Source organism: Bidens hawaiensis, unplaced genomic scaffold, assembly GCF_021521415.1.
Source record: "Bidens hawaiensis isolate Kalapana, Puna unplaced genomic scaffold, B.hawaiensis_p1.1 tig00041138_1, whole genome shotgun sequence".
Taxonomy (NCBI): Eukaryota; Viridiplantae; Streptophyta; class Magnoliopsida; order Asterales; family Asteraceae; genus Bidens; species Bidens hawaiensis.
In genome coordinates this window covers 81760-104503 of record NW_027497271.1, presented here as the reverse complement: position 1 = coordinate 104503, position 22744 = coordinate 81760, and the positions used below count along the sequence as shown (strand labels likewise).

At 38.8% G+C, this 22744-nt stretch overlaps 3 protein-coding genes and 1 long non-coding RNA gene across 9 annotated transcripts; all 4 read left to right on the top strand.

Annotated features, from left to right (window-relative positions):
* Positions 1-6825: 6825 nt before the first annotated feature.
* LOC143592661 (protein SAWADEE HOMEODOMAIN HOMOLOG 1-like) lies at positions 6826-22721 on the top strand. 3 transcript variants are annotated; one of them, XM_077072530.1, is made up of 6 exons: positions 6826-7426; positions 10029-10363; positions 10442-10739; positions 22037-22115; positions 22207-22398; positions 22510-22684. In XM_077072530.1, the coding sequence occupies exons 1-2, from the start codon at positions 7097-7099 to the stop codon at positions 10269-10271; spliced, it is 573 nt and encodes a 190-aa protein (XP_076928645.1). In that variant the 5' UTR covers positions 6826-7096; the 3' UTR covers positions 10272-10363; positions 10442-10739; positions 22037-22115; positions 22207-22398; positions 22510-22684. The 3 variants fall into 3 exon arrangements, with proteins under 3 accessions (XP_076928645.1, XP_076928644.1, XP_076928646.1); XM_077072531.1 differs by lacking the exons at positions 6826-7426; positions 10029-10363; positions 10442-10739 and adding exons at positions 20185-20512; positions 21248-21575; positions 21654-21939 and having other exon boundaries at positions 22510-22721; XM_077072529.1 differs by having other exon boundaries at positions 10029-10739.
* Positions 10756-11766, top strand: LOC143592662 (uncharacterized). The gene is made up of 3 exons (XR_013145958.1): positions 10756-10909; positions 11017-11208; positions 11659-11766. It is a non-coding gene; the product is annotated as an uncharacterized LOC143592662 (long non-coding RNA).
* Positions 13697-14976, top strand: LOC143592670 (uncharacterized). Its single transcript, XM_077072539.1, has 3 exons — positions 13697-14014; positions 14636-14880; positions 14922-14976. Exons 1-3 carry the CDS (start codon positions 13697-13699, stop codon positions 14974-14976), a joined length of 618 nt encoding a protein of 205 aa, XP_076928654.1.
* LOC143592659 (uncharacterized) lies at positions 13744-16788 on the top strand. 4 transcript variants are annotated; one of them, XR_013145957.1, is made up of 5 exons: positions 13744-14014; positions 14636-15350; positions 15465-15543; positions 15646-16353; positions 16427-16788. XR_013145957.1 is itself a non-coding variant. In XM_077072527.1 (5 exons), exons 2-4 carry the CDS (start codon positions 14998-15000, stop codon positions 15808-15810), a joined length of 597 nt encoding a protein of 198 aa, XP_076928642.1. In that variant the 5' UTR covers positions 13744-14014; positions 14636-14997; the 3' UTR covers positions 15811-15833; positions 16038-16788. The 4 variants fall into 4 exon arrangements, 3 of the variants coding, with proteins under 3 accessions (XP_076928642.1, XP_076928643.1, XP_076928641.1); XM_077072527.1 differs by having other exon boundaries at positions 15646-15833; positions 16038-16788; XM_077072528.1 differs by having other exon boundaries at positions 15646-15840; positions 16038-16788.
* Positions 22722-22744: the final 23 nt, after the last annotated feature.

Here is a 22744-nt window from a genome sequence, read left to right as displayed (position 1 = left end):
AACACCCCCCTGGGTATCCTATCTTTCCCCGTCATTCTCACAGACGGGAAACACTCCCGCACAGAAGACGTGGACTTTGTCGTAATGAGGAAGCCACACCACACATACGACATTCTCTTCGGGAGAGACGGGATGGCAAGATTCAATGTCGTGGTATCTTCAATCCACGGCATGATGGGATGGCCAACAGCTGAGGGTGTAGCGATGATCACCGGTATTCCCCAGGTATGCATCGCATCTGTCTCATCAAAACCCAAACCAAAAATGGCTAAACCAACCATCACCGAACCAGAAGAATGGGCATTCAATGGCAAATACCCTGACCAGGCTGTTACTATTGGCCCAACAGTCACTGATCCTACGCGCACCTTACTCAAACGCTTACTACAGAAAAACGCTGACATCTTCGCGTGGACACCAGCTGACATGACTGGTGTACCTCGAAGTAAGGCAGAGCATAAGCTCAAGTGTGACCCGGCTTTTACGCCAGTCATACAAAAGCGCAGAGTAATGGGGGCGGAACAAGCTAACGCGTGTAGAACCCAAGTCAAGGAACTCCTTGACGCGGGCATCGTACGCGTTAGCAGATATCAAACATGGGTTGCAAATCCCGTCATGGTACCGAAGTCTAACAAACAATGGCGCATGTGCATAGATTTCAAAGACTTAAACAAAGCATGCCCCAAAGATTGTTACCCGTTACCCGAAATTGATCTTAAGGTAGATTCGTTAGCACCGTTTCGCCTTAAATGCTTCCTTGATGCGTATAAGGGGTACCATCAAATCCACATGGCCGTTGACGATAAGGACAAAACCGCATTTCGGACGCCCGATGGCACATTTTGTTATCAAATGATGCCATTCGGACTTAAGAATGCCGGGTCCACATACCAACGCCTGATGGACAAAGAGTTTCATGCCCAAATTGGGAGGAACTTGGAAGTCTACATGGATGACTTGGTCATCAAAAGCCCTGACCCAGAAACGATGTTGAAAGACATCGAAGAAACTTTCAACACGCTCAGAAAGATAAACATGAAGCTCAACCCGAGCAAGTGTTCCTTTGGGATGGAAGAAGGGAAGTTCTTAGGAGTCATTGTTACTAAAGATGGCTTCAGAGCGAACCCTGAAAAGGTCGAAGCCATTATCAAAATGGAATCACCTACTACCATCAAGCAAGCTCAGACACTGAATGGACGCCTAGTCGCACTTAACCGCTTTTTGGCAAACCATGCGGATAGGTCGTTCCCATTCGTGTCAACATTGAGAAACTGTTTAAAGAAAACGCACTTCCGCTGGACACCAGAAGCGGAAGCAGCTTTTCAGGAAATTCGGTCACGCTTGATCGAACTCCCAACGCTCACAGCACCAGAAGCGGGGGAGGAATTAATCCTATACCTTTCCGCCACAGATAGAGCAACCGGGGCCGTCCTGCTAGTAGAGCGAAAAGGCATCCAGATGCCAATCTACTATGTTAGCCGTGTCCTAACAGACGTAGAAACCCGGTACTCTACCCTGGAAAAATTAGTCTTAGCACTTGTACAGGCTTCACGCAGGCTAAGACGATATTTCCAAGGTCACCCAATCACCATTCTTACCAACTTCAAACTCGCAAACGTTCTAGGCAAACCCGAAATGTCAGGACGCCTAGCCAAATGGGCAATAGAATTTGGAGAATACGCGATAAAGTACAAGCCGAGGCCAGCCATAAAAGGCCAGGTCCTGACAGACTTTATTGCAGAAGTCCCCTCTTCGCGGGAGAAAGAGTGCCAGGAGGAGGCTCAACCCTCTCCAGCACAGGACATCGATGATGTCTGGCGACTCTACACTGATGGAGCAGCCAGCAACGAGGGCTCAGGCGCAGGGTTGAAGCTAACCAACCCAGCAGGCCAAGAATACACTTACGCTATTCGACTGGATTTTCCAAGTACGAATAACGAAGCGGAGTATGAAGCATTCTTGGCCGGGCTGAGAATTGCGCGTAAGATGGGAGTGAAAAACTTGGAAGCCCACGTGGATTCCATGTTAGTAGCCAACCAAATAAACGGGACGTACACGGCCGTGAACGACACAATGGCCCTGTACCTCGCACAAACAAAAACCCTTATGCGCGACTTTAACGATTGTAAGGTCATACACGTCAAGCGTAGCGAAAACAAATCTGCGGATGCGTTAAGCAAGCTTGCATCATTAGCCTTCACCCACTTGGGAAAGGACATCCGCATTGAACTCCTTGGAGCACCATCAGTCCCGCACAAGGAAATCTGTGTCATCCAAACCGGCACAGAAACGTGGATGACACCAATAATAAATTACCTTGCGGCGGGTATCCTACCAGAGTAAAAAACATAGGCAAGAAAAATACGCTGTAAAGCACTGAACTATCAACTCATCGATGACATCCTTTACAGACGTAATTTTCTTGGCCCATTCCTAAGATGCGTGGACAACCAAGATGCTGGCTAGAGGTGCACAAATCGGTTTTTTTTTAAAAACCGGTTCGGTTATTAACCGGACCGTTTTTTTTTGGCCCGGAAAAAAACCGGTTCGGTTAATAACCGGACCGGTTAATAACCGGTTTTTGTATGTCAAAACCCTAACCGGTCTAACCGGTTAGGACCGGTTTAGAAACCGGTTAGAACCGGTTAATAACCGGTTAACCGGTTTTTTTTTTAAAATAACCGGTTAATAACCGGTTTTTTTCATAATAACCGGTTTTTCCATTAACCGGTTCGTTAACCGGTTTTTGATCTAAAACTTGTAACCGAAATACGAACCGGCGGTTTGTAAACCGGTCAAACCGGTTTTTAAAAAACCGGTTTTCGTAAAAACCGGTTTCCGGTTTAAACCGGCAAACCGGTTCCCCAACCGGTTTTTTTGACCATCTCTAATGCTGGCTACCTCCTAAGGGAAGTGCACGAGGGCATCTGTGGAGTACACGCAGGTCCACGCGCTGTTGTAGCTAAGCTAAACAACGCGGGATACTTTTGGCCGGGGATGCATACGGATGCGCTGGCATACATCAGAAAGTGTAGGTCTTGCCAACTCTACGCACCCAACACGCATCGCCCGAAGAATGAACTTGTTCCAGTCACCTCTTCATGGCCATTTCAGAAGTGGGCCATCGATGTGACAGGCCCATTTCCCACAGCAGCAGGGAACGTTCAGTTTCTAGTGGTCGCCATCGACTACTTCACCAAGTGGATAGAAGCAAAACCCTTAGCCCAAACAACCGCAAAACATATCAAAAAATTTATTTGGGAATTTATTATTTGTCGTTTTGGACTTCCCCAGAATTTGGTGAGCGATAACGGCACTAACTTTGCTGACAAGAAGCTACAAAAGTGGCTGGAGGAACTTCAAATCACCCACATCTTTACCTCAGTGGCGCACCCGCAGGGTAATGGTGAGGTGGAAAGAGCAAATAAGAGCATCATCGACGGCATAAAGAAAAGACTCTTGGAACACAGATCCGGCTGGGTGGACGAAGTTCCACACGTCCTTTGGCAAACAGAACGCTGAAAAAGGCCAGTACGGGAGAAACCCCGTTCAGCCTCACTTATGGCACTGAAGCCATGGTCCCGGTCGAAATTGGTTTACCCTCACCAAGGGTCTTGATTCAGCCAGAAGACAATGATGCGGAAAGACGGTTAGACCTTATGCTAACCGAAGAACGCAGAGACTTAGCCGCAGCGCGTGAAGAGAACTACAAACGACAAATGCAAAAGTAATACAACACGCGGGTAAAACTCTGCAATTTCAATGTCGGAGACTACATACTGCGTAACAACGAGGCTTCGAACCAAGAACGTCCAGGAAAGCTGGCCCCGGTCTGGGAAGGGCCATACATTATCAAAGAAGTTTTGGGAAAGGGCGCATACCGGCTCGAAAGGCTCGATGGCACCCCCATCCCAAGAACATGGAATGGAGCTCAATTACGCAAATGTTACATGTAGATCAATTCCAAACTTATAAAGAAAAGGCCTAGAGCCACTTCTAATGGAAATGATTCTCCTTTATCACATTGTGTTGATAGCCTTACCTTTATACTTATTCAAAACACTGATATGCCGGTATTCACCGCATAAAAAAGTGGGGAAGTAAGTCGTTGCGTGTGGAAGGCGGCAAAACCCGCATAAACACAAAAAACGGTAAAAATTTCTAAGGAAAAGATGAGGAAAACCTTCACGCAGGTCAGTTATAGGTGAAGTTTGGTCATCCCACTAAATGAAAGTGACGGTCCTACTCGCACAACCATGATAGAGGAAACTGAACATTAACCTATTGACAACCGCGCATCGAAAGGTTAACCTATTCAAAACACTGATATGCCGGTATTCACCGCATAAATAAGTGGGGAAGTAAGTCGTTGCGTGTAGAAGGCGGCAAAACCCGCATAAACACAGAACGGCAAAAATTTCTAAGGAAAAGATGAGGAAAACCTTCACGCAGGTCAGTTATAGGTGAAGATTGGTCATCCCACTAAATGAAAGTGACGGTCCTACCCGCACAATCATGATAGAGGAAACTGAACACTAACCTATTGACAACCACGCGTCGAAAGGTTAACTTATCCAAAACACTTGGAAAATTGCTAAGTTAAACTAAAGTATGCACGAGCGAATCATATATTGTTTATGAGGCAAAACAAGTGCCAAATTAAACTATAATATGCATGAGCAAGTCATATAACGTTTATAAAGCAAGTCAAAAAGATTCAAAAAGATACAAAGATTCAAAAATAAGAGGGAATATACCCCCTTACCTTGGTAACCAAGAAACCGTAAGACAAGTGCGGGTACAGTGTCAAGGCGAAACCCTTCACATACTTAGCACCTGCAGGGAATTGAAGCGAAGAATACCTTGGAAGTCAATTAACTATAAGACGAGTGCGGGTACAGTGTCAAGGCGAAACCCTTCACATACTTAGCACTTGCAGGGAATTAAAACCAAGAAGGATCTTCTAGGCCATGCTTGTGGAAAGGGAAATAACATCCCCGCATAGCGGGAACGTTGAGAACTAGATTGTTTGAAGCTCCAAGATGGAATTGGTTGTTTAACATAATTGATCACTATGTCTAAAACTACCAAAACCTCGTGGAGAATCTACACAAGTGAAACTCAACGCTCCTGACTTGCGAGGAGGTTACACACCTACCCGCATCATACCCAAAGATCAAGCAGAAAAGTCGGGAATTTCTGCACGTGACATTAGGGAAACCGCGGGAAGAATCCCCACGGACAACCTTAAACCTAAAAACCCTTTTCAAAAAACCCTTGCTTAAGTCCAAAAGTTCACCTCACTTATTAACAATTCATGAGAAGAACATTGGACTGGGGGACTTGAAGAGGTAGGTCCCAGCAGAGCCCAGTTGAACCCGCAAGACTCACCTTGAAGAGGGACGTCTGCGCAAAGACCAACTGGTTCTGCAGGACCCACCATGCTCGGAGAGATGAAGACCTTACGCGCATACGCCAGCTGTTCCCGCAGGAAAAGCCTCCCAATGGTGAAGTACCCCGCCTGTTCCCGCAGCTGCGGATACAAGCCATCAGCGGAGGCTACCCGCACTAATAGTAAGGCTACACGCACAAGGCACTAACTCTCAATAATTCAGTAATGTCACCTGAAGAAGGAATGAGCAAGGCGGGAATACTCCCGCCCAAATGAGCCAGTCCGTACGCTTCTGGAGGATCTTTTTGTACTATACATGCCAAGGTATTGACAAAATAGACAAGATCTGACCAAAGCAGCCCATCACAGGGTGACAGCTAACTGACAACAGTACGACGAGGAGCACGCTCTAGTACAAAATGTCACTATCAGCCGCTGCCTACTCACCAACCCTCATCGTGGCACGTACATAGCCTGCAGTTGGTGGAAAAGGAATAGTACACAGCCGGCCATGTCACTATCAGCCGCTGCCTACCCACCAACCACCAGCACGGCACGTGCGTAGCCCACGGTTGGTAGAAAAGGAATATTATACAGCTGGCTGTACCTGCTTGGAAACCTACCTTCGGCTATACATACTCCAACACCTTGGAACGGTATCATCATCTTATCTTATACCATCACATATCTTATCTGCTCTAGCTATTTCTCTTAATATACATTTATATTCAGAGCAATCTAGTCTGATTCTCACGCCGGAGGGTGGTCACAAGGAGGTACCCCCCCCCCCCTCTCAGTGACGAGCTCACGGTGTCTGTTTTGCAGGTCATCAAAAGAATAACCATCTTTGCCGGACCTAACCCTCGTGGGAAACATCTACTTGACCCTAAGATTATCCGTAATCTGCCGGGGTAACTTAGTATTTCTTCAGGATTAGTATCGATACCTATATCAAACCAAGCTTTTTCTATACCAGCACCAAGTTTCTTAAGAAAATCATCCCTAAATATATTTTATAAAAGGAAAATCATATATAGTTAATAATGCAGACATCCATTGCCTGAAATCAAGTCAAATAGTATCCACTACCTGAAATTCAAATTTGTTTACATTCCAAACTTCTGTTATTGAGTAAACTAGAACATCATCAAGGGGTTGTTTGGTAGTCTCTTAATATTTAAGAGACTATGAATTATTAAGAGGTAATCTTTTAAGAACCATTAAAAGGTTACGAAACATCCTCAAAAACTCATAGCACAAAAATCTTCAAAAAGTTACCCAACCCCCAAGTCTTGTATTTTTTGGGTTTTGTTTATTCCTATCGAGTTCAAGTTTCATTGTCAACTTTCGTTTCTACAAATTGTGACTCCAGACGGTATTAACAGATATCAAGTGACAGGTTTAAAGTTGACTAAATCTAAAATTATCAACGTCTAAACGATTGCACTTGTCCTATTAAAATACTTTCTTTCAAGTCAATAAGTGTAATAGAGATTGAGGTAAAATCATAAAAAGAACGGACACATTGATTTTTCACAACATTTCAACACGAGTAAATGTAAAAGAATGTACCCAAAAATCAACACTATTTTTACAATAGACAAATAAGTAACAATTTAAAAAAGGAAAATCCACTAATCCCAAATCCCGAGACAACTACCAAAAATTGCATGTTTTGTACGCCACCTTGAAGCAGCATTAACAATGGCGGTTTTAGACGACATCGAAGTCGACTACGATCTCGAATACCTAACAAATAAAGACGCAGCGTGGTTCACCTGCGCCGTGGTTCTCGAAGACCAAAACCACCTCCGAGTCAAGTTCGAGGGTTTCGCTCATAGCTTCCACGACGAGGTCTTCTCCGTCACCGATTTCTCCACTCACCGTGACATCGAACAACTCATCCACAAGTTCCGTCCAGTCTCCAAGCCGGTGGAGGATAATGAGTGTTCTAGACTCACTGAAGGCATGCTCGTCTGCGCTATTTACAGACGTCATGACGAGGTCCTGTATTATGACGCCATTGTTGATGCTGTATGTGCTTTATTATCTCTATTTTAGGGCTAATTTGTTAATGTTTTGTTTTGATTATTGATTAATTAGTTATGTAATAGATTTCATGCTGATGTGATTAGCTTAGATTCTCTGAACATGAATCAATTTGCTGTTATTATTAGGTTAGTTTTTGTAACTGTTTATTGTTGTTTTTTTGTTCGTATTTGCTGATTTCCGATTATGAGACATTATAAGTATTTCATAGAAACATCCAAACGATTTACAATGAAGTGGCAGGTAAGCGGGCAACAAGCTGCGCCGCAACCCCCTTTTGGATAGCAAACCCAATCCGACTAAAAACAAAGTTTTGATTCTTATGGGCTGATACGTTACTATACACAACTTTCTGAACCCTATTCAAAAGGTCCACGGCATCCGGAGCTAAGAAACCAAAAGTGTCAAAGGCGAAGGGGATAAACACGTGTTGATTCTCTGAACAAGCTCTCTCGTGTTTAGCAACCTTGCCCGATGCCGCCTTCAATGCTGCCTGGCCTGCTACAAATCCAGTGTCCCTAATCCCAACAAGAGGGGACACTCCTGTGAGGTCGACACAAGCGTGTTTCCCCCCTACCCACCCAAAAACAAGTATATCGGCCGGTCGACATAAGTATTTGTTGATTTACATTTTGTTGTTATTATTATTTTGTTGCTGATTCTGTTTCTTTTGTTGTTATTATATTAGCGTTTTTTCTTTGTTATTATAAAACATTGCTGATGTAGATTGGTATTGTACAGGGGCACAGCTTCACTAGGGCCAGGGGTGCCCCCCCCCCCGGGTTTACCGCTTAGTAGTGTATATTTTCCGATATTCGGCCGAAAATTTGTATATGTAGTGTAAATTTACCCGTTTTTGGCCGAAAATTTGAGCCCGGCCCCCCCGAGTGTATGATTTTCACAATACATTACCCGTTTTGGCCGAAAATTTGAGCCCGGCCCGCCCGAGTTTATGATTTTCACAATACATTTTGAGTCCGGCCCCCCGACAAACTTGTCCAAGCTTCGCCACTAGTTTTGTAGTTGGTAACTTGGTATTGTTTCCTATGTTATCATTTTTGGTAGATTGGTGTTGTTTCCTACGTTCTCATGATAAGTTTATTTTGTACATGAACTATCCCCTTAGTTAGTGTATGCTATTTCTTGGAAATCGGAACACAATCACAGTAATCATAATTGGAATTACAAACAACAGTTGAATTGTAATAGTATCAATATTGGTGATGAACACCGAAGAATTGATATATTAGTTATACAAGGATTAGGCGTGGATAACCGTTACAAACCGTTGTGACGGTTTAGGATAAACCTGTTGAGATGACGTTGTAGCAACCCTAAGTTTCCACCCTTAATAATAATTACAAATATAATCCTAAGTTTAAATGTGTGACAAATAAAATACGTAAGCACATATAAAACCTAATAATGTTTATTTTCGAATATCTCCCCTCAAACATTATTATTAAGTTTAAGAGGAATTTAAGAGCATCTTTGACAACTTCCGTTGCTTTGGCAAAATCGAACTTTCGTCTCTTCGCTGCATTCCAATTTTTGTCTAGATATAGAGCAAAGTCTGCCTGATCTTGTGCATTAAACGCCCCTTGATCGTTGTTTGCACCTCTTGAGGAACCTGCAATTATTGAATTTCCATTCGCTGCAGAAGGTTTTCGTCTTTCCAGTGCTGCTGTTGTTACATTGTAATTCCATTGTATTGCATCCAGATACTCTTTGTAGAGTGCTTTCACAATGAGATCATCTTCATTCTCCAACCCAACACCTTTAGCAATGATGGTCCAGAGGTTGTATTCGTCTACCCTCTTCATACCCCTTCTCTTTTTGACTGCTATATAAAGATCGGACCATGAATCAAAAGTCATCCCTGTTCTGACTACTAACATACCAGATTTTGGACCATGAATCTTGATCTGTTCCTGTAATGACGTACTCATCCATAAAACCAGTGTTTGTCGACTGGTCTGGGATCCCTGTGACTGTGTTCATTGTTTGTTGTATCAACACTGTTGCCTCATCCTGTTCCTTTAGTCTGCATTGCCTAATCTTGTGCCCAGATTCTCTGCAGTAGAAACATAATCGCCTATCATATCCTTGATTCCTTCGAGAATAACCGCCTAATCGATCCATCTTTGTTCTTGATTGAATCAAAATTTCTGATTGTGTTTTGATTTCGTGAGCGTGATATATGACCAGGCTCTGACACCAATTTCTTGGAAATCAGAACACAATCACAATTGAAATTACAAACAGCAATCGAATTGAAATATAGTGGATTAACTGAATAATGATCAATCTTGGTGATGAACACCGAAGAATTGATATAATATTTTGTATTTATACAAGGATTAGGCGCGGATAACCGCTGCTACAAACCGTTGTGACGGTTTTAGGATAAACCTGTTGAGAATCACGGCTGTGGCAATCCAAAGTTTTAATGTGTTACAAATAAAATACTTAATCATAGATAAAATCTAATACTGTTTATTTTCTAATGCTATTTAGGTAATAAATGTGTATTATTATTTTTCTACCTTTTGTTCATATTTGTTTTCTATTTTGTACTTGATAATAGGTGCTTTACGTGGAGCATACACCTGAGAAGTGTGTATGCTCTTATTTACTGTGCTGGCAGCATGGTCCTGGTGAGGGGACTTTAACTAAAGCATCTATTGAGGACATATGTTTCATTGTTGATGGTGATATTCATCCTAAGATTGCTGAATTTGCAAATCTTGTGAAGCAACAACTCAAAGTACCCTCTGTTGAATCACAGGCAAGTTCTTCTGTTAATGTCATTATGATGCGGTTTTATTAGTTTGCTATATATCTTTTATTTATTTGTATTTGTGGTGGATCTATAGGGGTTTGGCAGTGTGGAACACAGTTCTCATGTTGGATCGTGTGCAGGTTTTGTAATTTAACTAAAGATTTTATTATATGATAATGTTTTTGGAAATCGTTGTTAATTTGTGTGTTTATCGATAGGGAGGGAAAGGTTCTGCACTGAGTTAAGTGATCGTGACATAGATTTTGGAGGTGTAAAAAAGACTGATCCTCATCATTATACTATTTTGACAAACTTGGATAAGGATTTATGCCCCTTGTTGATGATGGACTTCATACATGAGCATACGTCAATCACTGCACAGACGTGTGTTCTTCCAAGTTTGTTACTGGAAACAGATGCACGAGGGGCTATCATGGTGGATAGCGAGACAAAACTGAAGAGGATTTGTGATTTTATAAACAATCCGAATCACTTCATTACTTCTTTCTCTGGAAGGTAAGCAATCTAGCATTAATTGTTTGTGTTATTAATGATATTATCGTGGTGCTTTAGGTTTATTAGTTCTAAGTTATTTTATTTTTTGTACGCCGTGGATAATAGCTGAAGATGGTCTTAGAAGTGAAGCATTTAACACAAACCTGCGGAGCTTGCAGCCTAAGTATGAAGTAAATGTGTAATTCCTTAATTAAGTGCATCTCATTCTCTATTTCAAACGCAACATATCAAATATTATTAATTAATTATTTGTTAATGTTTGCATTCCTAATCCCAGAGCTACAGTAGAAAGAATGAGTTGAAGATTGTCCGTTCAGGAACAGAAGAATTCAGGAAAGCTAAACAGTTTAAAGATATGTATATGGCATTTCACAATCATCAAAACGGGCTCGTGCAGAGGCTAGCTATGGAGGAGAACAAGAAACGGGACCCGTCCAGTTAATTGTTAGAAGGCAGTTTCAAATGGCAGGTAAACAGTTATCTGTTGTATTATGTCATAAGTTAGCCGTGAAAAACGAAGTATAAAATCTGGCTCTGAATTGATTCCCATGACCGGCCCGATAACCAGGAGCATGACCCATAGTAGAATCTCAAAAGCGACAAATAGAGTTAATTACACGGATGCCCCCTTTAGTAAGACCGTGCTGCAGTTTTGGTCCCAAGTTTTCAGAAATTACACTCACAGTCCTCACTGTTCACTGTCGGATACATAACCAATTTTAGGGGCCGTCCCACTTGTAGCTACTTTTAGTTGTAAATTTTAAGCATGAAAACATGTGAAAAAATGACAGATGCTTATTTCCACAGAGTTATACTTAACACAAAGTATGAGTCAAATTGACTGTTGTTATAAGCCTTGAATATCTTCTTTGTGTTCCTATAAAAATATATTAACTAAAGAAAACATTATTTGTTACAGGTGTTGTAAAGGACTAAAGGTGCAATCATGGTGTGGTGTTTTTGTGAAGTTGCAGTGTAGGTTCATTTCTACCAATTACATTTTCGGATGGCATATTGTAGTTATATGTCAAAATATATAAAAATAGCTGCTAGATATTACTAGTTTGTTTTACTTTTAAGTTCGTAGTTAAAGTGTGATATTACAAAACAGGGCCGTCTTTGAGGCATGGCAGGGTAGTCGACGGCCACAGGCCCGACACCTCGCTAAGCCCGAAATATTTTTTTTTCAAAAAAAATTATACGTATTTTTAATAAAAAAATATGTATAATCAATATTTCAACACAATTATATAACCACTAGCTTGGTCTAGTGGTAAAGGCTATGATATCTAATCAAAAGGTCGTGGGTTCAAGTCTTATTTGAGACAATTTTAAGCTTATTTTTATACAAAAGTTTTTTACACAATTTAAATCATTACCAAGTAAGCCTATTTAAAATTAAATTGTTTAAATCCAACAAAATATTTCTTTTACTTAAGGGCCAAAAAAATTTTCGCCTTTGGCCCAAAAAAATTTTCCCCTTCTCGAAGCCGGCCCTGTTACAAAATGGTCATAGTTAATTGTAGATTCTTCAACCAGTTACATTAAGAAACATTTGGAAACTGAATGAATTAACATTTGATATCCTCTTAAAAATATAGTAAATGGTATGTTAAATAATTATTCAAGACCTAACTATATATTATCAAAATTAAAGTGCTAGTTGTTAACGCTAAAATGATGCAGAACAAACTCATCCATGCACAAAGGATGGATAAAATTCTTTTATGAAAATAAATTGGTAGTTTTTAGAAAAACTAGTAATAGCTTGTAATTTTTTGATAAAATTGAAGTTTGAAATTGGATATAATATAATAAAACAATTAATAATTAAAAAAATAATTATTTACATAAATATATATGATTATATGCACAGTATATCCCTATTTTTGTAATTATCTTTAATATTGAAATACTAAAAACTAAATATAGTTAACTTTTACATTTAAAGTACTAAAAAATATTCAATAATTAAAGGATATTATATTTAATATTTAGTTTTTCAATATTGAAGATAATTATTAAAATAAAATATATACTTATGAGTATATAAATATATATATAACGAATAAAAATTATTCGAGCCGAACCAAACCAAACCAAACTGAGCGAATCATTCACAATCGAACGAAAAAATAAGCGAGCATTTTCCGAGTAAATTTCAAACAAATTTGAGTGACGAACGATTTAAACAACCCATCAGAATGATTGATTAGTTCTTGGTTGGTTATACAAGTTTCACGAAAAAATATAGATGGATATTTATGGATATTTAATATCAAATCTGCATAAGTTGGTTCTTGGTTGGTTCTGCAAATTTCACGAGAAGTCTTTGTGTATTATATTTATTCACCAACTTATTAAATAGGGGAAAAAATATAGATGGATATTTAATATAGTTGTTGCTTTAATAAATCAAATCTGCACAAGTTGGTTCTTGGTTCTGCACAACATGCAGACATTAAAGTCTTTATGCATTAATATTAATCCACCAACAATGTGCTGTTAAATCTTGACCAACGTATGGTTGAACGACGTTATGGTTAAATGTTAAATCTCCACCAATGTATAATCCACCAACTTGTTTCTTTTCTAAAAATCTATCATTTGCTTCTTACTAATTACAATTTGTCTCTTATTGATTATACATCTTAATAAACTGTTAAATCTTGCTTCAATAATCCACCATCATTTGAGAGACAAACGAGTAAAAAAAACCATCTTCAAATAAACTTATTTACATTAGTCGCCACTATAAGCTAGATTAAAAAAGCTAGGCAAAACACTCATTAACACCCATTTATTCATTCACAGTTTCACACCACCACTAATAATAATTCGAGTAATAATAATAATTATTATTATTATTCAACACAAGGCCCAATACAACCGACTGCATGATGTTATGAAGCGAACTACAGACGGCAGTACCACCACCAGCTTTGTTTTTGTTTGAAATGGCAGCGATTATCAACGACGGCGTAGAGTACCGGCCCGATGATGAAGCGTGGTACACTTGCCGTGTCGATCTGGAAGACGGCAACCAGCTCCTCCGTGTGAAGTTCCAGAGTTTCTACTCTCTCTCCGATGAGGTCTTCACCATCGCCGATTTCTCCACTCACCGTCAAATCCAACAGTTTCTTCGCAAGTTCCGTCCAGTCTCCGAACCCATCGATGATAATGAGTGTTCCAGACTCACTCAAGGCATGCCAGTCTGCGCTGTTTACAGAGGCACACAAAAGCCTCTGAGATATTATGATGCTATTGTTGATGCTGTATGTACTTAATTACTTTTTCTCTATTTTAGGGCATTTTTAGCTGTTTAAATTATGTAACCAAATTTTTTTAAAAAATATAATTAATTCATTTCAAATTAAAGGATCTGATTACAAAATAGAGGTAGGTTAGCGGGCAACAAGCTGGGTCAATTGCTTACCTGTGCCCCAAATTTAGACCACAGGAACCCTATTTCAAGTCTAGGGGCAACAACTGTTGACACGACGACCTGAACCCGACACGAAAATAAAGTAAAATATTTTGGCTTTACTAACGTGACCCGTTTAAAACAACAGGTCGGGTTGACGGGTCGTTTTCGGGTCGATACAAATTTGTGTTCTTGTAGGTTAGGGTTGAAATCTTTGACATGAATAATAATATGGGTCGGGTTCAGGTTGCACATTTCAACCGCTAACCTGTGAACCCGACACGGTTGACACTACTAATTTCGACTAATCACCATCGATGTTGTAAAAATCGGTCTAAGTGGCCAAGTACTCGCAAGTCGCAACTCTGCAGTCGACTGATGTTACGTTGCAGCACTTAGCGACTTTTGTAACCATGATCACTATGAAGTATATTTTGTTAACAATTTAGTGTTTGTTTACTTGATAATGTAGGTGCATTATAAAGAGCATTCACCTGAGATGTGTTTATGTTCTTATTCGCTATCCTGGCAGCATGGTCCTGGGAAAGGAAGCGTGACAGAAACAACCATTGAGGACATATGTCTCATTACGCGCGGTGAGAAACATCCTAAAGTTGCTGAATTCACAGACCTTGTCAAACAAAAACTCAAAGAGGCCTCGGTCGAATCACGGGCAAGTTTTTCAGTTAATGTCATTTGTGCTGCGGTTTTTAGTTTGTGATTTCTGTAATTATGTGTAATTGGTTGTGGATTTGTAGGTGTTTGACAGGTTTGGACATGGCTCGCGTTACAGATCCTGTGCAGGTTTTGTAATTTAACAAAAGATCGCTTTATATGATAATGATTTCAGAACTTGTTTATATTTTGTGTTTTCGACTTTCGTTGATAGGGAAGGAAGCATTCTGTCGTGAATTAAGTGATCATGACAAAGATATAGATGGTGATAAAAAAACTAATTGTCATCATTATATTGTATTGGAAAACTTGGATAAAGATCTATGCCCGTTGTTAATGATGGATTTCATACACGAGCATACTTCAATCACTGCACAAACATATGTTTTTCCAAGTTTGTTACTAGAAACATATGCACAAGGGGCTATCTTGGTGGATAACGGTACAAAACTGAAGACAATTTATGAATTTATAAGCAATCCAAATCATTTCATTACATCTTTCTCAGGAAGGTTAGTGATCTAGCATTAGTTTTTTGTATATATTTTTTGTGTATGTTTTTTTTTTTGTGTTAAGATAATATTATGCTTTAGGTTTGTTAATTCAAGTTGTTTTATTTGCTTTAGGCCATGGGTAGTAGGTGAAGAAAATCTTAGAAGTGGAACATTCAACACAAACTTGCAGAGTTTGCAGCCTAAGTATGGGGTAAATATATCATTTCGTTAACTATGGGCATCTCTATTTCAAACACAACATTTCCAGTGTTTTCTGTTAATTATTTATTAATGTTTGTATTCCTAATTCCAGAACTACAGTACAAAGAATGCGTTGAAGGTAGTTCAGTTAGGAACAGAAGAATACATGGTAGCTAAACAGTCAAGAGATTTATATTTGGCATATCGCAATCATCTAAAAGGGCTCATGCAAAGGTTAGCTAAGGAGGAGAACAAGAACCGGGACTCGTCCAGTTGAAAAACTGTAGTCTTTAATGGCAGGTAAACAGTAGTGAAGTTTTTCGTTCTCTGTTATTTCATTAAGACTCTGAGTTATAGGTCAAGGATTCGATTATAAAAAAAATTTGTAAATTAAAGAAATCTGTCTTTTTTGAAGTCAACTTAATATCTTTTACAAGCTTTGAATCTCTTTTTTTCTCATGTTTTAACAAATTTGTAAATTATAGAAAATATTATTTGTTGCAGGTGGTGTTATATATTTGTGAAGTAGCGCGGTGCAGGTTCTCTTTTGATATGATAACTATGACTCCTGTAATAATGGTACAACTTTTATGGTAGTATGATAGCTCTAGTTTTCGTAATTTAAGCCCTAAGAAAGGCCCATTGTTAAGCTGCTAAGTAACACAACCGTGCAAGTCGTTTGACATAGATTAGTATCGTTTGTAGATATAGCTTAACTATTTTGTGATTTTGATATAATTTAAGGTAAAAAATAGGAAATGGCCTCTATATTTTAGTTTTTAAATATACAATTGAAGTATGATAGTACTATATGATCATAGTTAATCAAGTCTATCTCTCAATTTGTTCTCACCAGAAGTAGAACACTATCTTCTAACTATGTTTTGGGTCAGATTGATGGTATGTACGTTTCTCACGGGTCAGACACCGTTTTTTAATTGAAGAATGAGTGGGAGCATACACTTTAGTAGAATGAATGAATGTTTGTAAGCACGTTTATGCTATGGTATGTTTAATTATACAGATTTACATGTCAGGAAACGTACACACGAAAACAAGTCATCTGCGCATGATCAATATATTAAACGAACTAGATATGATGGAACCTAATTATTTGTTAGAACACAGTGGTAATCCCAGAATTTTGTCGAACACCTGCAAATAAACACAAATACACACTTTGATAGAATGAAGATAAAGAGATTTTGATTAATAACATAACTTGCATTAACCAAGTACAACAACATCCAATGTTTACAATATTTACAATATTTACAATCGTTCATATGATTTATATGAATCTAAATGTCGTGTCTTAACACACTTCAAAACGTTTCACGTGTAAAATTTGAACTTGATTCTCCATTTTTTACCTATACATCTAAATTATGCAGAGCGCACTTTTGTATAAGGTTTTAGTTATTGTTGGAAGCCATCATGTGTAATTATACAGATTTTCAAGTCAACAAACATACACCCTAAAAAATAATCCGAAAGTATTTAATAAACGGGTTAGATTAAATAATGTAACATTTAATGTTTTTTTGTGTCATGATTTGGGTTGTGCCAAGATACGTGCGCCACTAAAACCTAAGGATATCGTGTCATGATCTGGGTTGTACCAAGATATGTGTGACGAATTCAACTTAGAGATATCCCCGACATGAGTATATACTTTTCATACAAGGGTGTATGCAAGCAAATGTGAAGGGGGGAGCTCACTGAGTCCAACCAATAAGATCCACAACATGCATTAATGCCACATGCATCAATAATGTTAAGTTTTCGTCAAAAACCAATCAAACCGTTTAACCTAAGCAAGTCGGCTGGTTTGATAGATTTGAGATATAAACTGTTCGATTTTGCTTTTTGATAGCTTAACAGTTTGGTGCGGTTTGTAATGTAAAGCTGACCATTTAATATTTTGTTATTTGTACTTTTTGTCATTGCTAGACGCATAAATATGTGTATGTATCATATTCATGAACTTTATCGTTTATTTTTTTTAATACAAATGATTAATCAATTCAAATCTTTACCAAGTGCAGTGTAGTAGCATCCTCTGCCACATCAATGGCGCCAAGGGCATGAGCCCCTTTGGGCGCTGGTCTCTTATGCTATGTGTAGTGGATGGGCTATAATTGAGGACGAATTGTGACACGTGGTGCCCAGACAGCAAAAGGTGTGAATTTGTTTTTGGGGGTGTAATGGTGTAGGGGCTACAAGTTGGGCCCACAATATATTTTTTTATTATTTTCTTTTTATAATTAAACTAATTAAATAAAAACCAATTTATTTTAATAATTAAATAAAAATTTATTATAATTAAAAAATAAATACAAAAAAAATACATAAAACTAAAAAAACACAAAAATAATAAAAATAAAAACACACAAACTAATCTATCTGTCTTCGTCTTCGTATTCGTCTCCGTCTTCGTCGTCGTCTTCGTCGTCGTCTTCGTCCTCCTCTTCGTCCTCAACGGGACGATTATCCCACACGTGTTGAACCAAATCCGCCTTCAGTTGGTTATGTATATCACTTGATATGAACTGGTGAATGTTATACGTTCGTTGGTCTTGGGTTGGTTCAGGGAACTGTTCTAGAACACTTCCTGGTATATAGTGTTGACATATTGCTTTTCCCTCGTCTTCTAAAATCATATTATGCAATATGATACACGTATACATGGCATCGCTCATTTTTGCCAACGTCCATACATGACAAGAGTTTTTCACATAATGCCAACGTTTTTTTAGAACCCCGAAACACCTCTCGATATCCTTTCTCGCAGACTCTTGCTTCTTCTTAAAATAGTCTATTTTTTATTCGATAGGGTCTTGAAACGTCTTGACGATGATCGAGTACTCTGGATATATCCCATCTCCCAAATAGTATATGTGACGATAGAAGGTATCGTTGGCATAAAACGGTAAGACCGGTATACTACGGTTGATGTAATACTCTAACACGGGTGACGCGTTGAGAACGTTTATGTCGTTGTTGGACCCGACTGAGCCGAAGTAGGCTGACCAAATCCAGAGGTCGTGTGAACAAATGGCTTGAAGACTAACCGTTGGCACTCCATGGTCACCACGAGTGTATTGACCTCGCCATGCGGTTGGACAGTTGGCCTACTCTCAATGCATGCAATCTATACTCCCGATCATACCTGGAAAAGAATGTTTGCTTTCGTGTACATCATATATGCAAGTCAGGTCGTTTGAAGTAGGAATCATCAGATAACGACGAGAGTATAATTGTATTATTCCTATACAAATAAATTATTAAAAAATATTTATATTAAAAACAATAGTTAATACAAACAATTTAAATTTTACCGATGCAAAAATTCTCCAACGCATCTCTCGTTGTTTTGTCAGCCATCTTTAAATACTCGTCACTGATATCGGTCGTGTTGCCGTATGCGAGGATGCGTAAAGCCGAAGTGCACTTTTGGATGCCGGAGAATCCAAAATATCCTCTTGCGAAGGGTTTATGCTGAAAATACTCATACTTCCACTCCATATCTCCAACGATGAGCAAAAATAAACGCTTGGACATCCGAAAACGACGTCGAAATATAGCGTTGTTAAATGTAGGTGTGTCATTGAAGTAGTCCTTCATCAAACAAGCGTTCGCTTGCTTACGATCCCGATGGATATATGACCGTCTACGTGGTGCCGTAGACGGAGCAGAGCCGAACATCATGTTATTGGCAACGGCCCGAACCGCGTTCGTGACCTCTAAATGCTCTTCAGCCACTTGTCGATGAATCTGATGAATTCTTCGACTAACGTTGATCCCAATTCTCGGCAGAATTCGTGGAATCCGGGGAACTCATTGAGTTTGAAGAAGTATGAAAAATTGATATTTTTATGTTTGGGTTTGTGTATGATATGGTGAAAATGGTTTAATTGGTTTGATATTTATATTAAAATTTTAAATTGATTTTTTTTTAGCCGTTACACCCCCCCCCCCAACAGTAACATTATTATTATATTATTATTTTCTAACTCTCGCCGGCGACAATTAAACCCCGCCCCCGCCCCCGCCCCAAATCGCCCAAATATCGCCGGGGGAGGTCTTTGCGCCCTTTGTCGCCCCAATTCGCCCATAACCCACGTCCACTACGCATAGCCTTAACATCAATGAGGGCAAAAAGAGATGGGGTCCACCAAGTTTTTACCAACCACGAACACTCACTTCATTTTATTTTTTGTCTTTTGTTTAATTTAATAGACAAACCATTAAATCACTAGTTTTGCAAAAAAGTGGTAAATAAGCAAAATCGGGCATTTCTGGTACGTGACATCCCAGGATTAATTTTATAAAAAGTGGCGTAGTTGTAAAATTTACGCTCACCCGCTCTCCCCATTGCAACCATTAGATTTCCCTACTTTCTCAAAATCTGGGGCGGAGACGAGGTGGGGGCGGGTGGTGTTAAGCTCGTTTTAAAGTCTAAAACGTGTCACTACGCGTGAAAAATGAACAAAATTTAAGTAATAGACTCGCTACACGACACAATAACTAGACACCCAAATAAAATTGTTAAAAGTTAAAACCTTCAAAAACTAATAAAAACCAGCTGGTGGCAACACGAGTTGAATCAGCACACAGACTCAACTTGTTCGAAGCGTCAAGGAACAATAACAATGGCGAATCCCGACGGCGTGGACTACAACCTGGACTACCGGTGGAAGGCAGACGACGCCTGGTACACCTGCGCCGCCATTCTCGAACACGGTAGCCGCCTCCGTATCAAGTTCAAGGACACCGTACAGAGCTACTTTGACGAGATTTACTCCGTCGCAGATTTCAACACTCACCGTGAAATCGAACAGTTTCTCAGTAGGTTCCGTACAGTCTCGGAGCCAGTGGAGGATAATGAGTGTTCTAGAGTGCTTGAAGGCATGAAGATATGTGCAATTTATAGAAACAAGGATGAAGCCCTATATTATGACGCCACTGTTGATGCTGTATGTACCTTTTTCTCTAATTAGGGCTAATTTTTTTTCTCATTTTAGTTTCTTAATAATAATAATAATAATAATCTCAATCATGTCGGGTTAACGGGTTGAAATGTGCAACCAATTCATATTATTATTTGTGTCAAATATTTCAACTTTCACCCACACACACACACATAAATTTGGGTGGACCCGAAAACTACCCGTTTGAACCATGTACCAATAAAATTAAAAGATTTTTTAAATAAAATGGATATAATTTAGAGTCGGCTGAGAAAATGAGTAATATGAATTTTTATTTTTTTAAAATAATTAAAATCATGAAATTTGATTGGAAATTGCAACAATATATTCGGAAAATGGAAGAAGACGGAAAAAACAAATAAAAATATAATTATCAAAGTTTAATTTTTATTACTCAAACAGGTTAACGGACCAACTCATCTTTATACGGGTCAACCCAAACCCAACCCGTCTTTGAAATGGGTCATGTTAGCAGTTAGCCAACCCAAAACCTTTTTTCTTTTCGTGTCGGGTTCGGGTTGTGTTTCAGGTCTTGTTCACAGTTGTCGCCACTTCGTGATGAAGCTATTAGATCACTTTGATCAATTGCTCATTTATGTCCCCAATTTAGATCATAGGAACCCTAGTTTAATCAATAATGATAGAATAATGTTTAACATTGGTTTAATTATTTAGAGAGGTAGTAACTAGTAACTAATTAGTATATGTTGTTAATAATAGGTGCAGTATGTAGAGCATACACCTGACAAGTGTATATGCTCTTATTTACTATGCTGGCAGCATGGTCCTGGTGAGGGGACTTTAACCGAAACATCCATTGAGGACATGTGTTTCATTGTGCATGGTAATATTCATCCCGACATTGCTGAATTTGCTAATCTTGTGAAACAACAACTCAAAGGGGCAAACTCTGTTCAATCACAGGCGAGTTTTTCTGTTCATGTCATTTTTGGTATAATTTAGTGTTTAACTATTTATTTATAATTTGTTGTGAATTTGTAGGTGTGTGGTAGTGTGGAATACGGTTCTCATGTCGGATCCTATGCAGGTTTTGTAATTTGATTAAAGATTGTTTTATATGATAATGATTTCATAACTTGTTTTTGATTTGTTTGTTTATCAATAGGGAGTGCTGAAATACGTGATCATGACGTGGATATTGGAGGTGTGAAAAAGACTGACCCTCATCATTATATTGTGTTGACAAACTTGGATAAAGATTTATGCCCGTTGTTGATGATGCATTTCATACACGAGCATACATCAATCACTGCACAGACATGTGTTTGCCCAGGTTTGTTACAAGAAACATATGCACGAGGAGCAATCTTGGTGGATGGCAAGACAAAGCTGGAGAGGATTTGTAGTTTTATAAACAATCCAAATCACTTCATAACATCTTTCTCTGGAAGGTAATTGTTAAGAGTTTTTGTATATTCTTTTTTGTGTTAAGATGATATTATTGTGGGGGCTTTAGGTTTGTTAATTAAATTATTTTATTTGTTGTAGGCCGTGGGTAATAGCTGAAGAGAATCTTAGAAGTGGAACATTCAACACAAACCTGCGAAAATTGCAGCCTAAGTGTGAGGTAAGCGTGTTATTCGTTAGTTAGAGTTCAATCACAACGTTTCCATTATTATCTGTTAGTTATTTACTATTGTTTGCATCCCTAATCCCAGAGCTACAGTAGACAGAACGAGTTGAAGATTGTTCGTTTAGGAACAGAAGAATACAAAAAGGCTAAAGAGTTGAAAGATTTATATATGGAGTTTCACAATCATCAAAAAGGGCTCTTGCAGAGGTTGGCTATGGAGGAGAACAAGATATGGGGCCCATCCAGTTAATTGCAAATATGTAGTTTCTAATGGCAGGTAAACTATAATAAAGTTTTACTTGCCTGAAATTTTTAGTTACAAGCTTTAAATGTCTTTTTTTTCTTGTAAATACGAAAGATAAATTAAAGAAAATATTATTTGTTGCAGGGGTTGTAAAGGTGCAAGGGTGGTGCTGTATATTTGTGTAGTGGTTAAGTTATGACAATTATGAATCTTCTAGTCAATGTACGACGTTTATGGTAGGATTATCGCTCTAGATCAGAAAAGCTTTTTGTTAAGTTTCTAAGTAACACACAACCTGCAAGTCATTTGTAGAATTGATATATTTTGTTACTCTTACCGTCGGTGCTTACAACCTTACAATTACTACATTTTCAAATTG

Excerpts from the sequence above, each read along its gene's own strand:
- LOC143592661 (XM_077072530.1), top strand. The coding sequence starts at position 7,097 with ATGGCGGTTTTAGACGACATCGAAGTCGACTACGATCTCGAATACCTA. Across the intron at positions 7,427-10,028 it reads ATGACGCCATTGTTGATGCT|GTGCTTTACGTGGAGCATAC; the intron begins GTATGTGCTTTA and ends ACTTGATAATAG.
- LOC143592659 (XM_077072527.1), top strand. The coding sequence starts at position 14,998 with ATGATAATGATTTCAGAACTTGTTTATATTTTGTGTTTTCGACTTTCG. Across the intron at positions 15,351-15,464 it reads ATTACATCTTTCTCAGGAAG|GCCATGGGTAGTAGGTGAAG; the intron begins GTTAGTGATCTA and ends TATTTGCTTTAG. Across the intron at positions 15,544-15,645 it reads GTTTGCAGCCTAAGTATGGG|AACTACAGTACAAAGAATGC; the intron begins GTAAATATATCA and ends TCCTAATTCCAG.
- LOC143592670 (XM_077072539.1), top strand. The coding sequence starts at position 13,697 with ATGGCAGCGATTATCAACGACGGCGTAGAGTACCGGCCCGATGATGAA. Across the intron at positions 14,015-14,635 it reads ATGATGCTATTGTTGATGCT|GTGCATTATAAAGAGCATTC; the intron begins GTATGTACTTAA and ends TTGATAATGTAG. Across the intron at positions 14,881-14,921 it reads TGTGCTGCGGTTTTTAGTTT|GTGTTTGACAGGTTTGGACA; the intron begins GTGATTTCTGTA and ends GTGGATTTGTAG.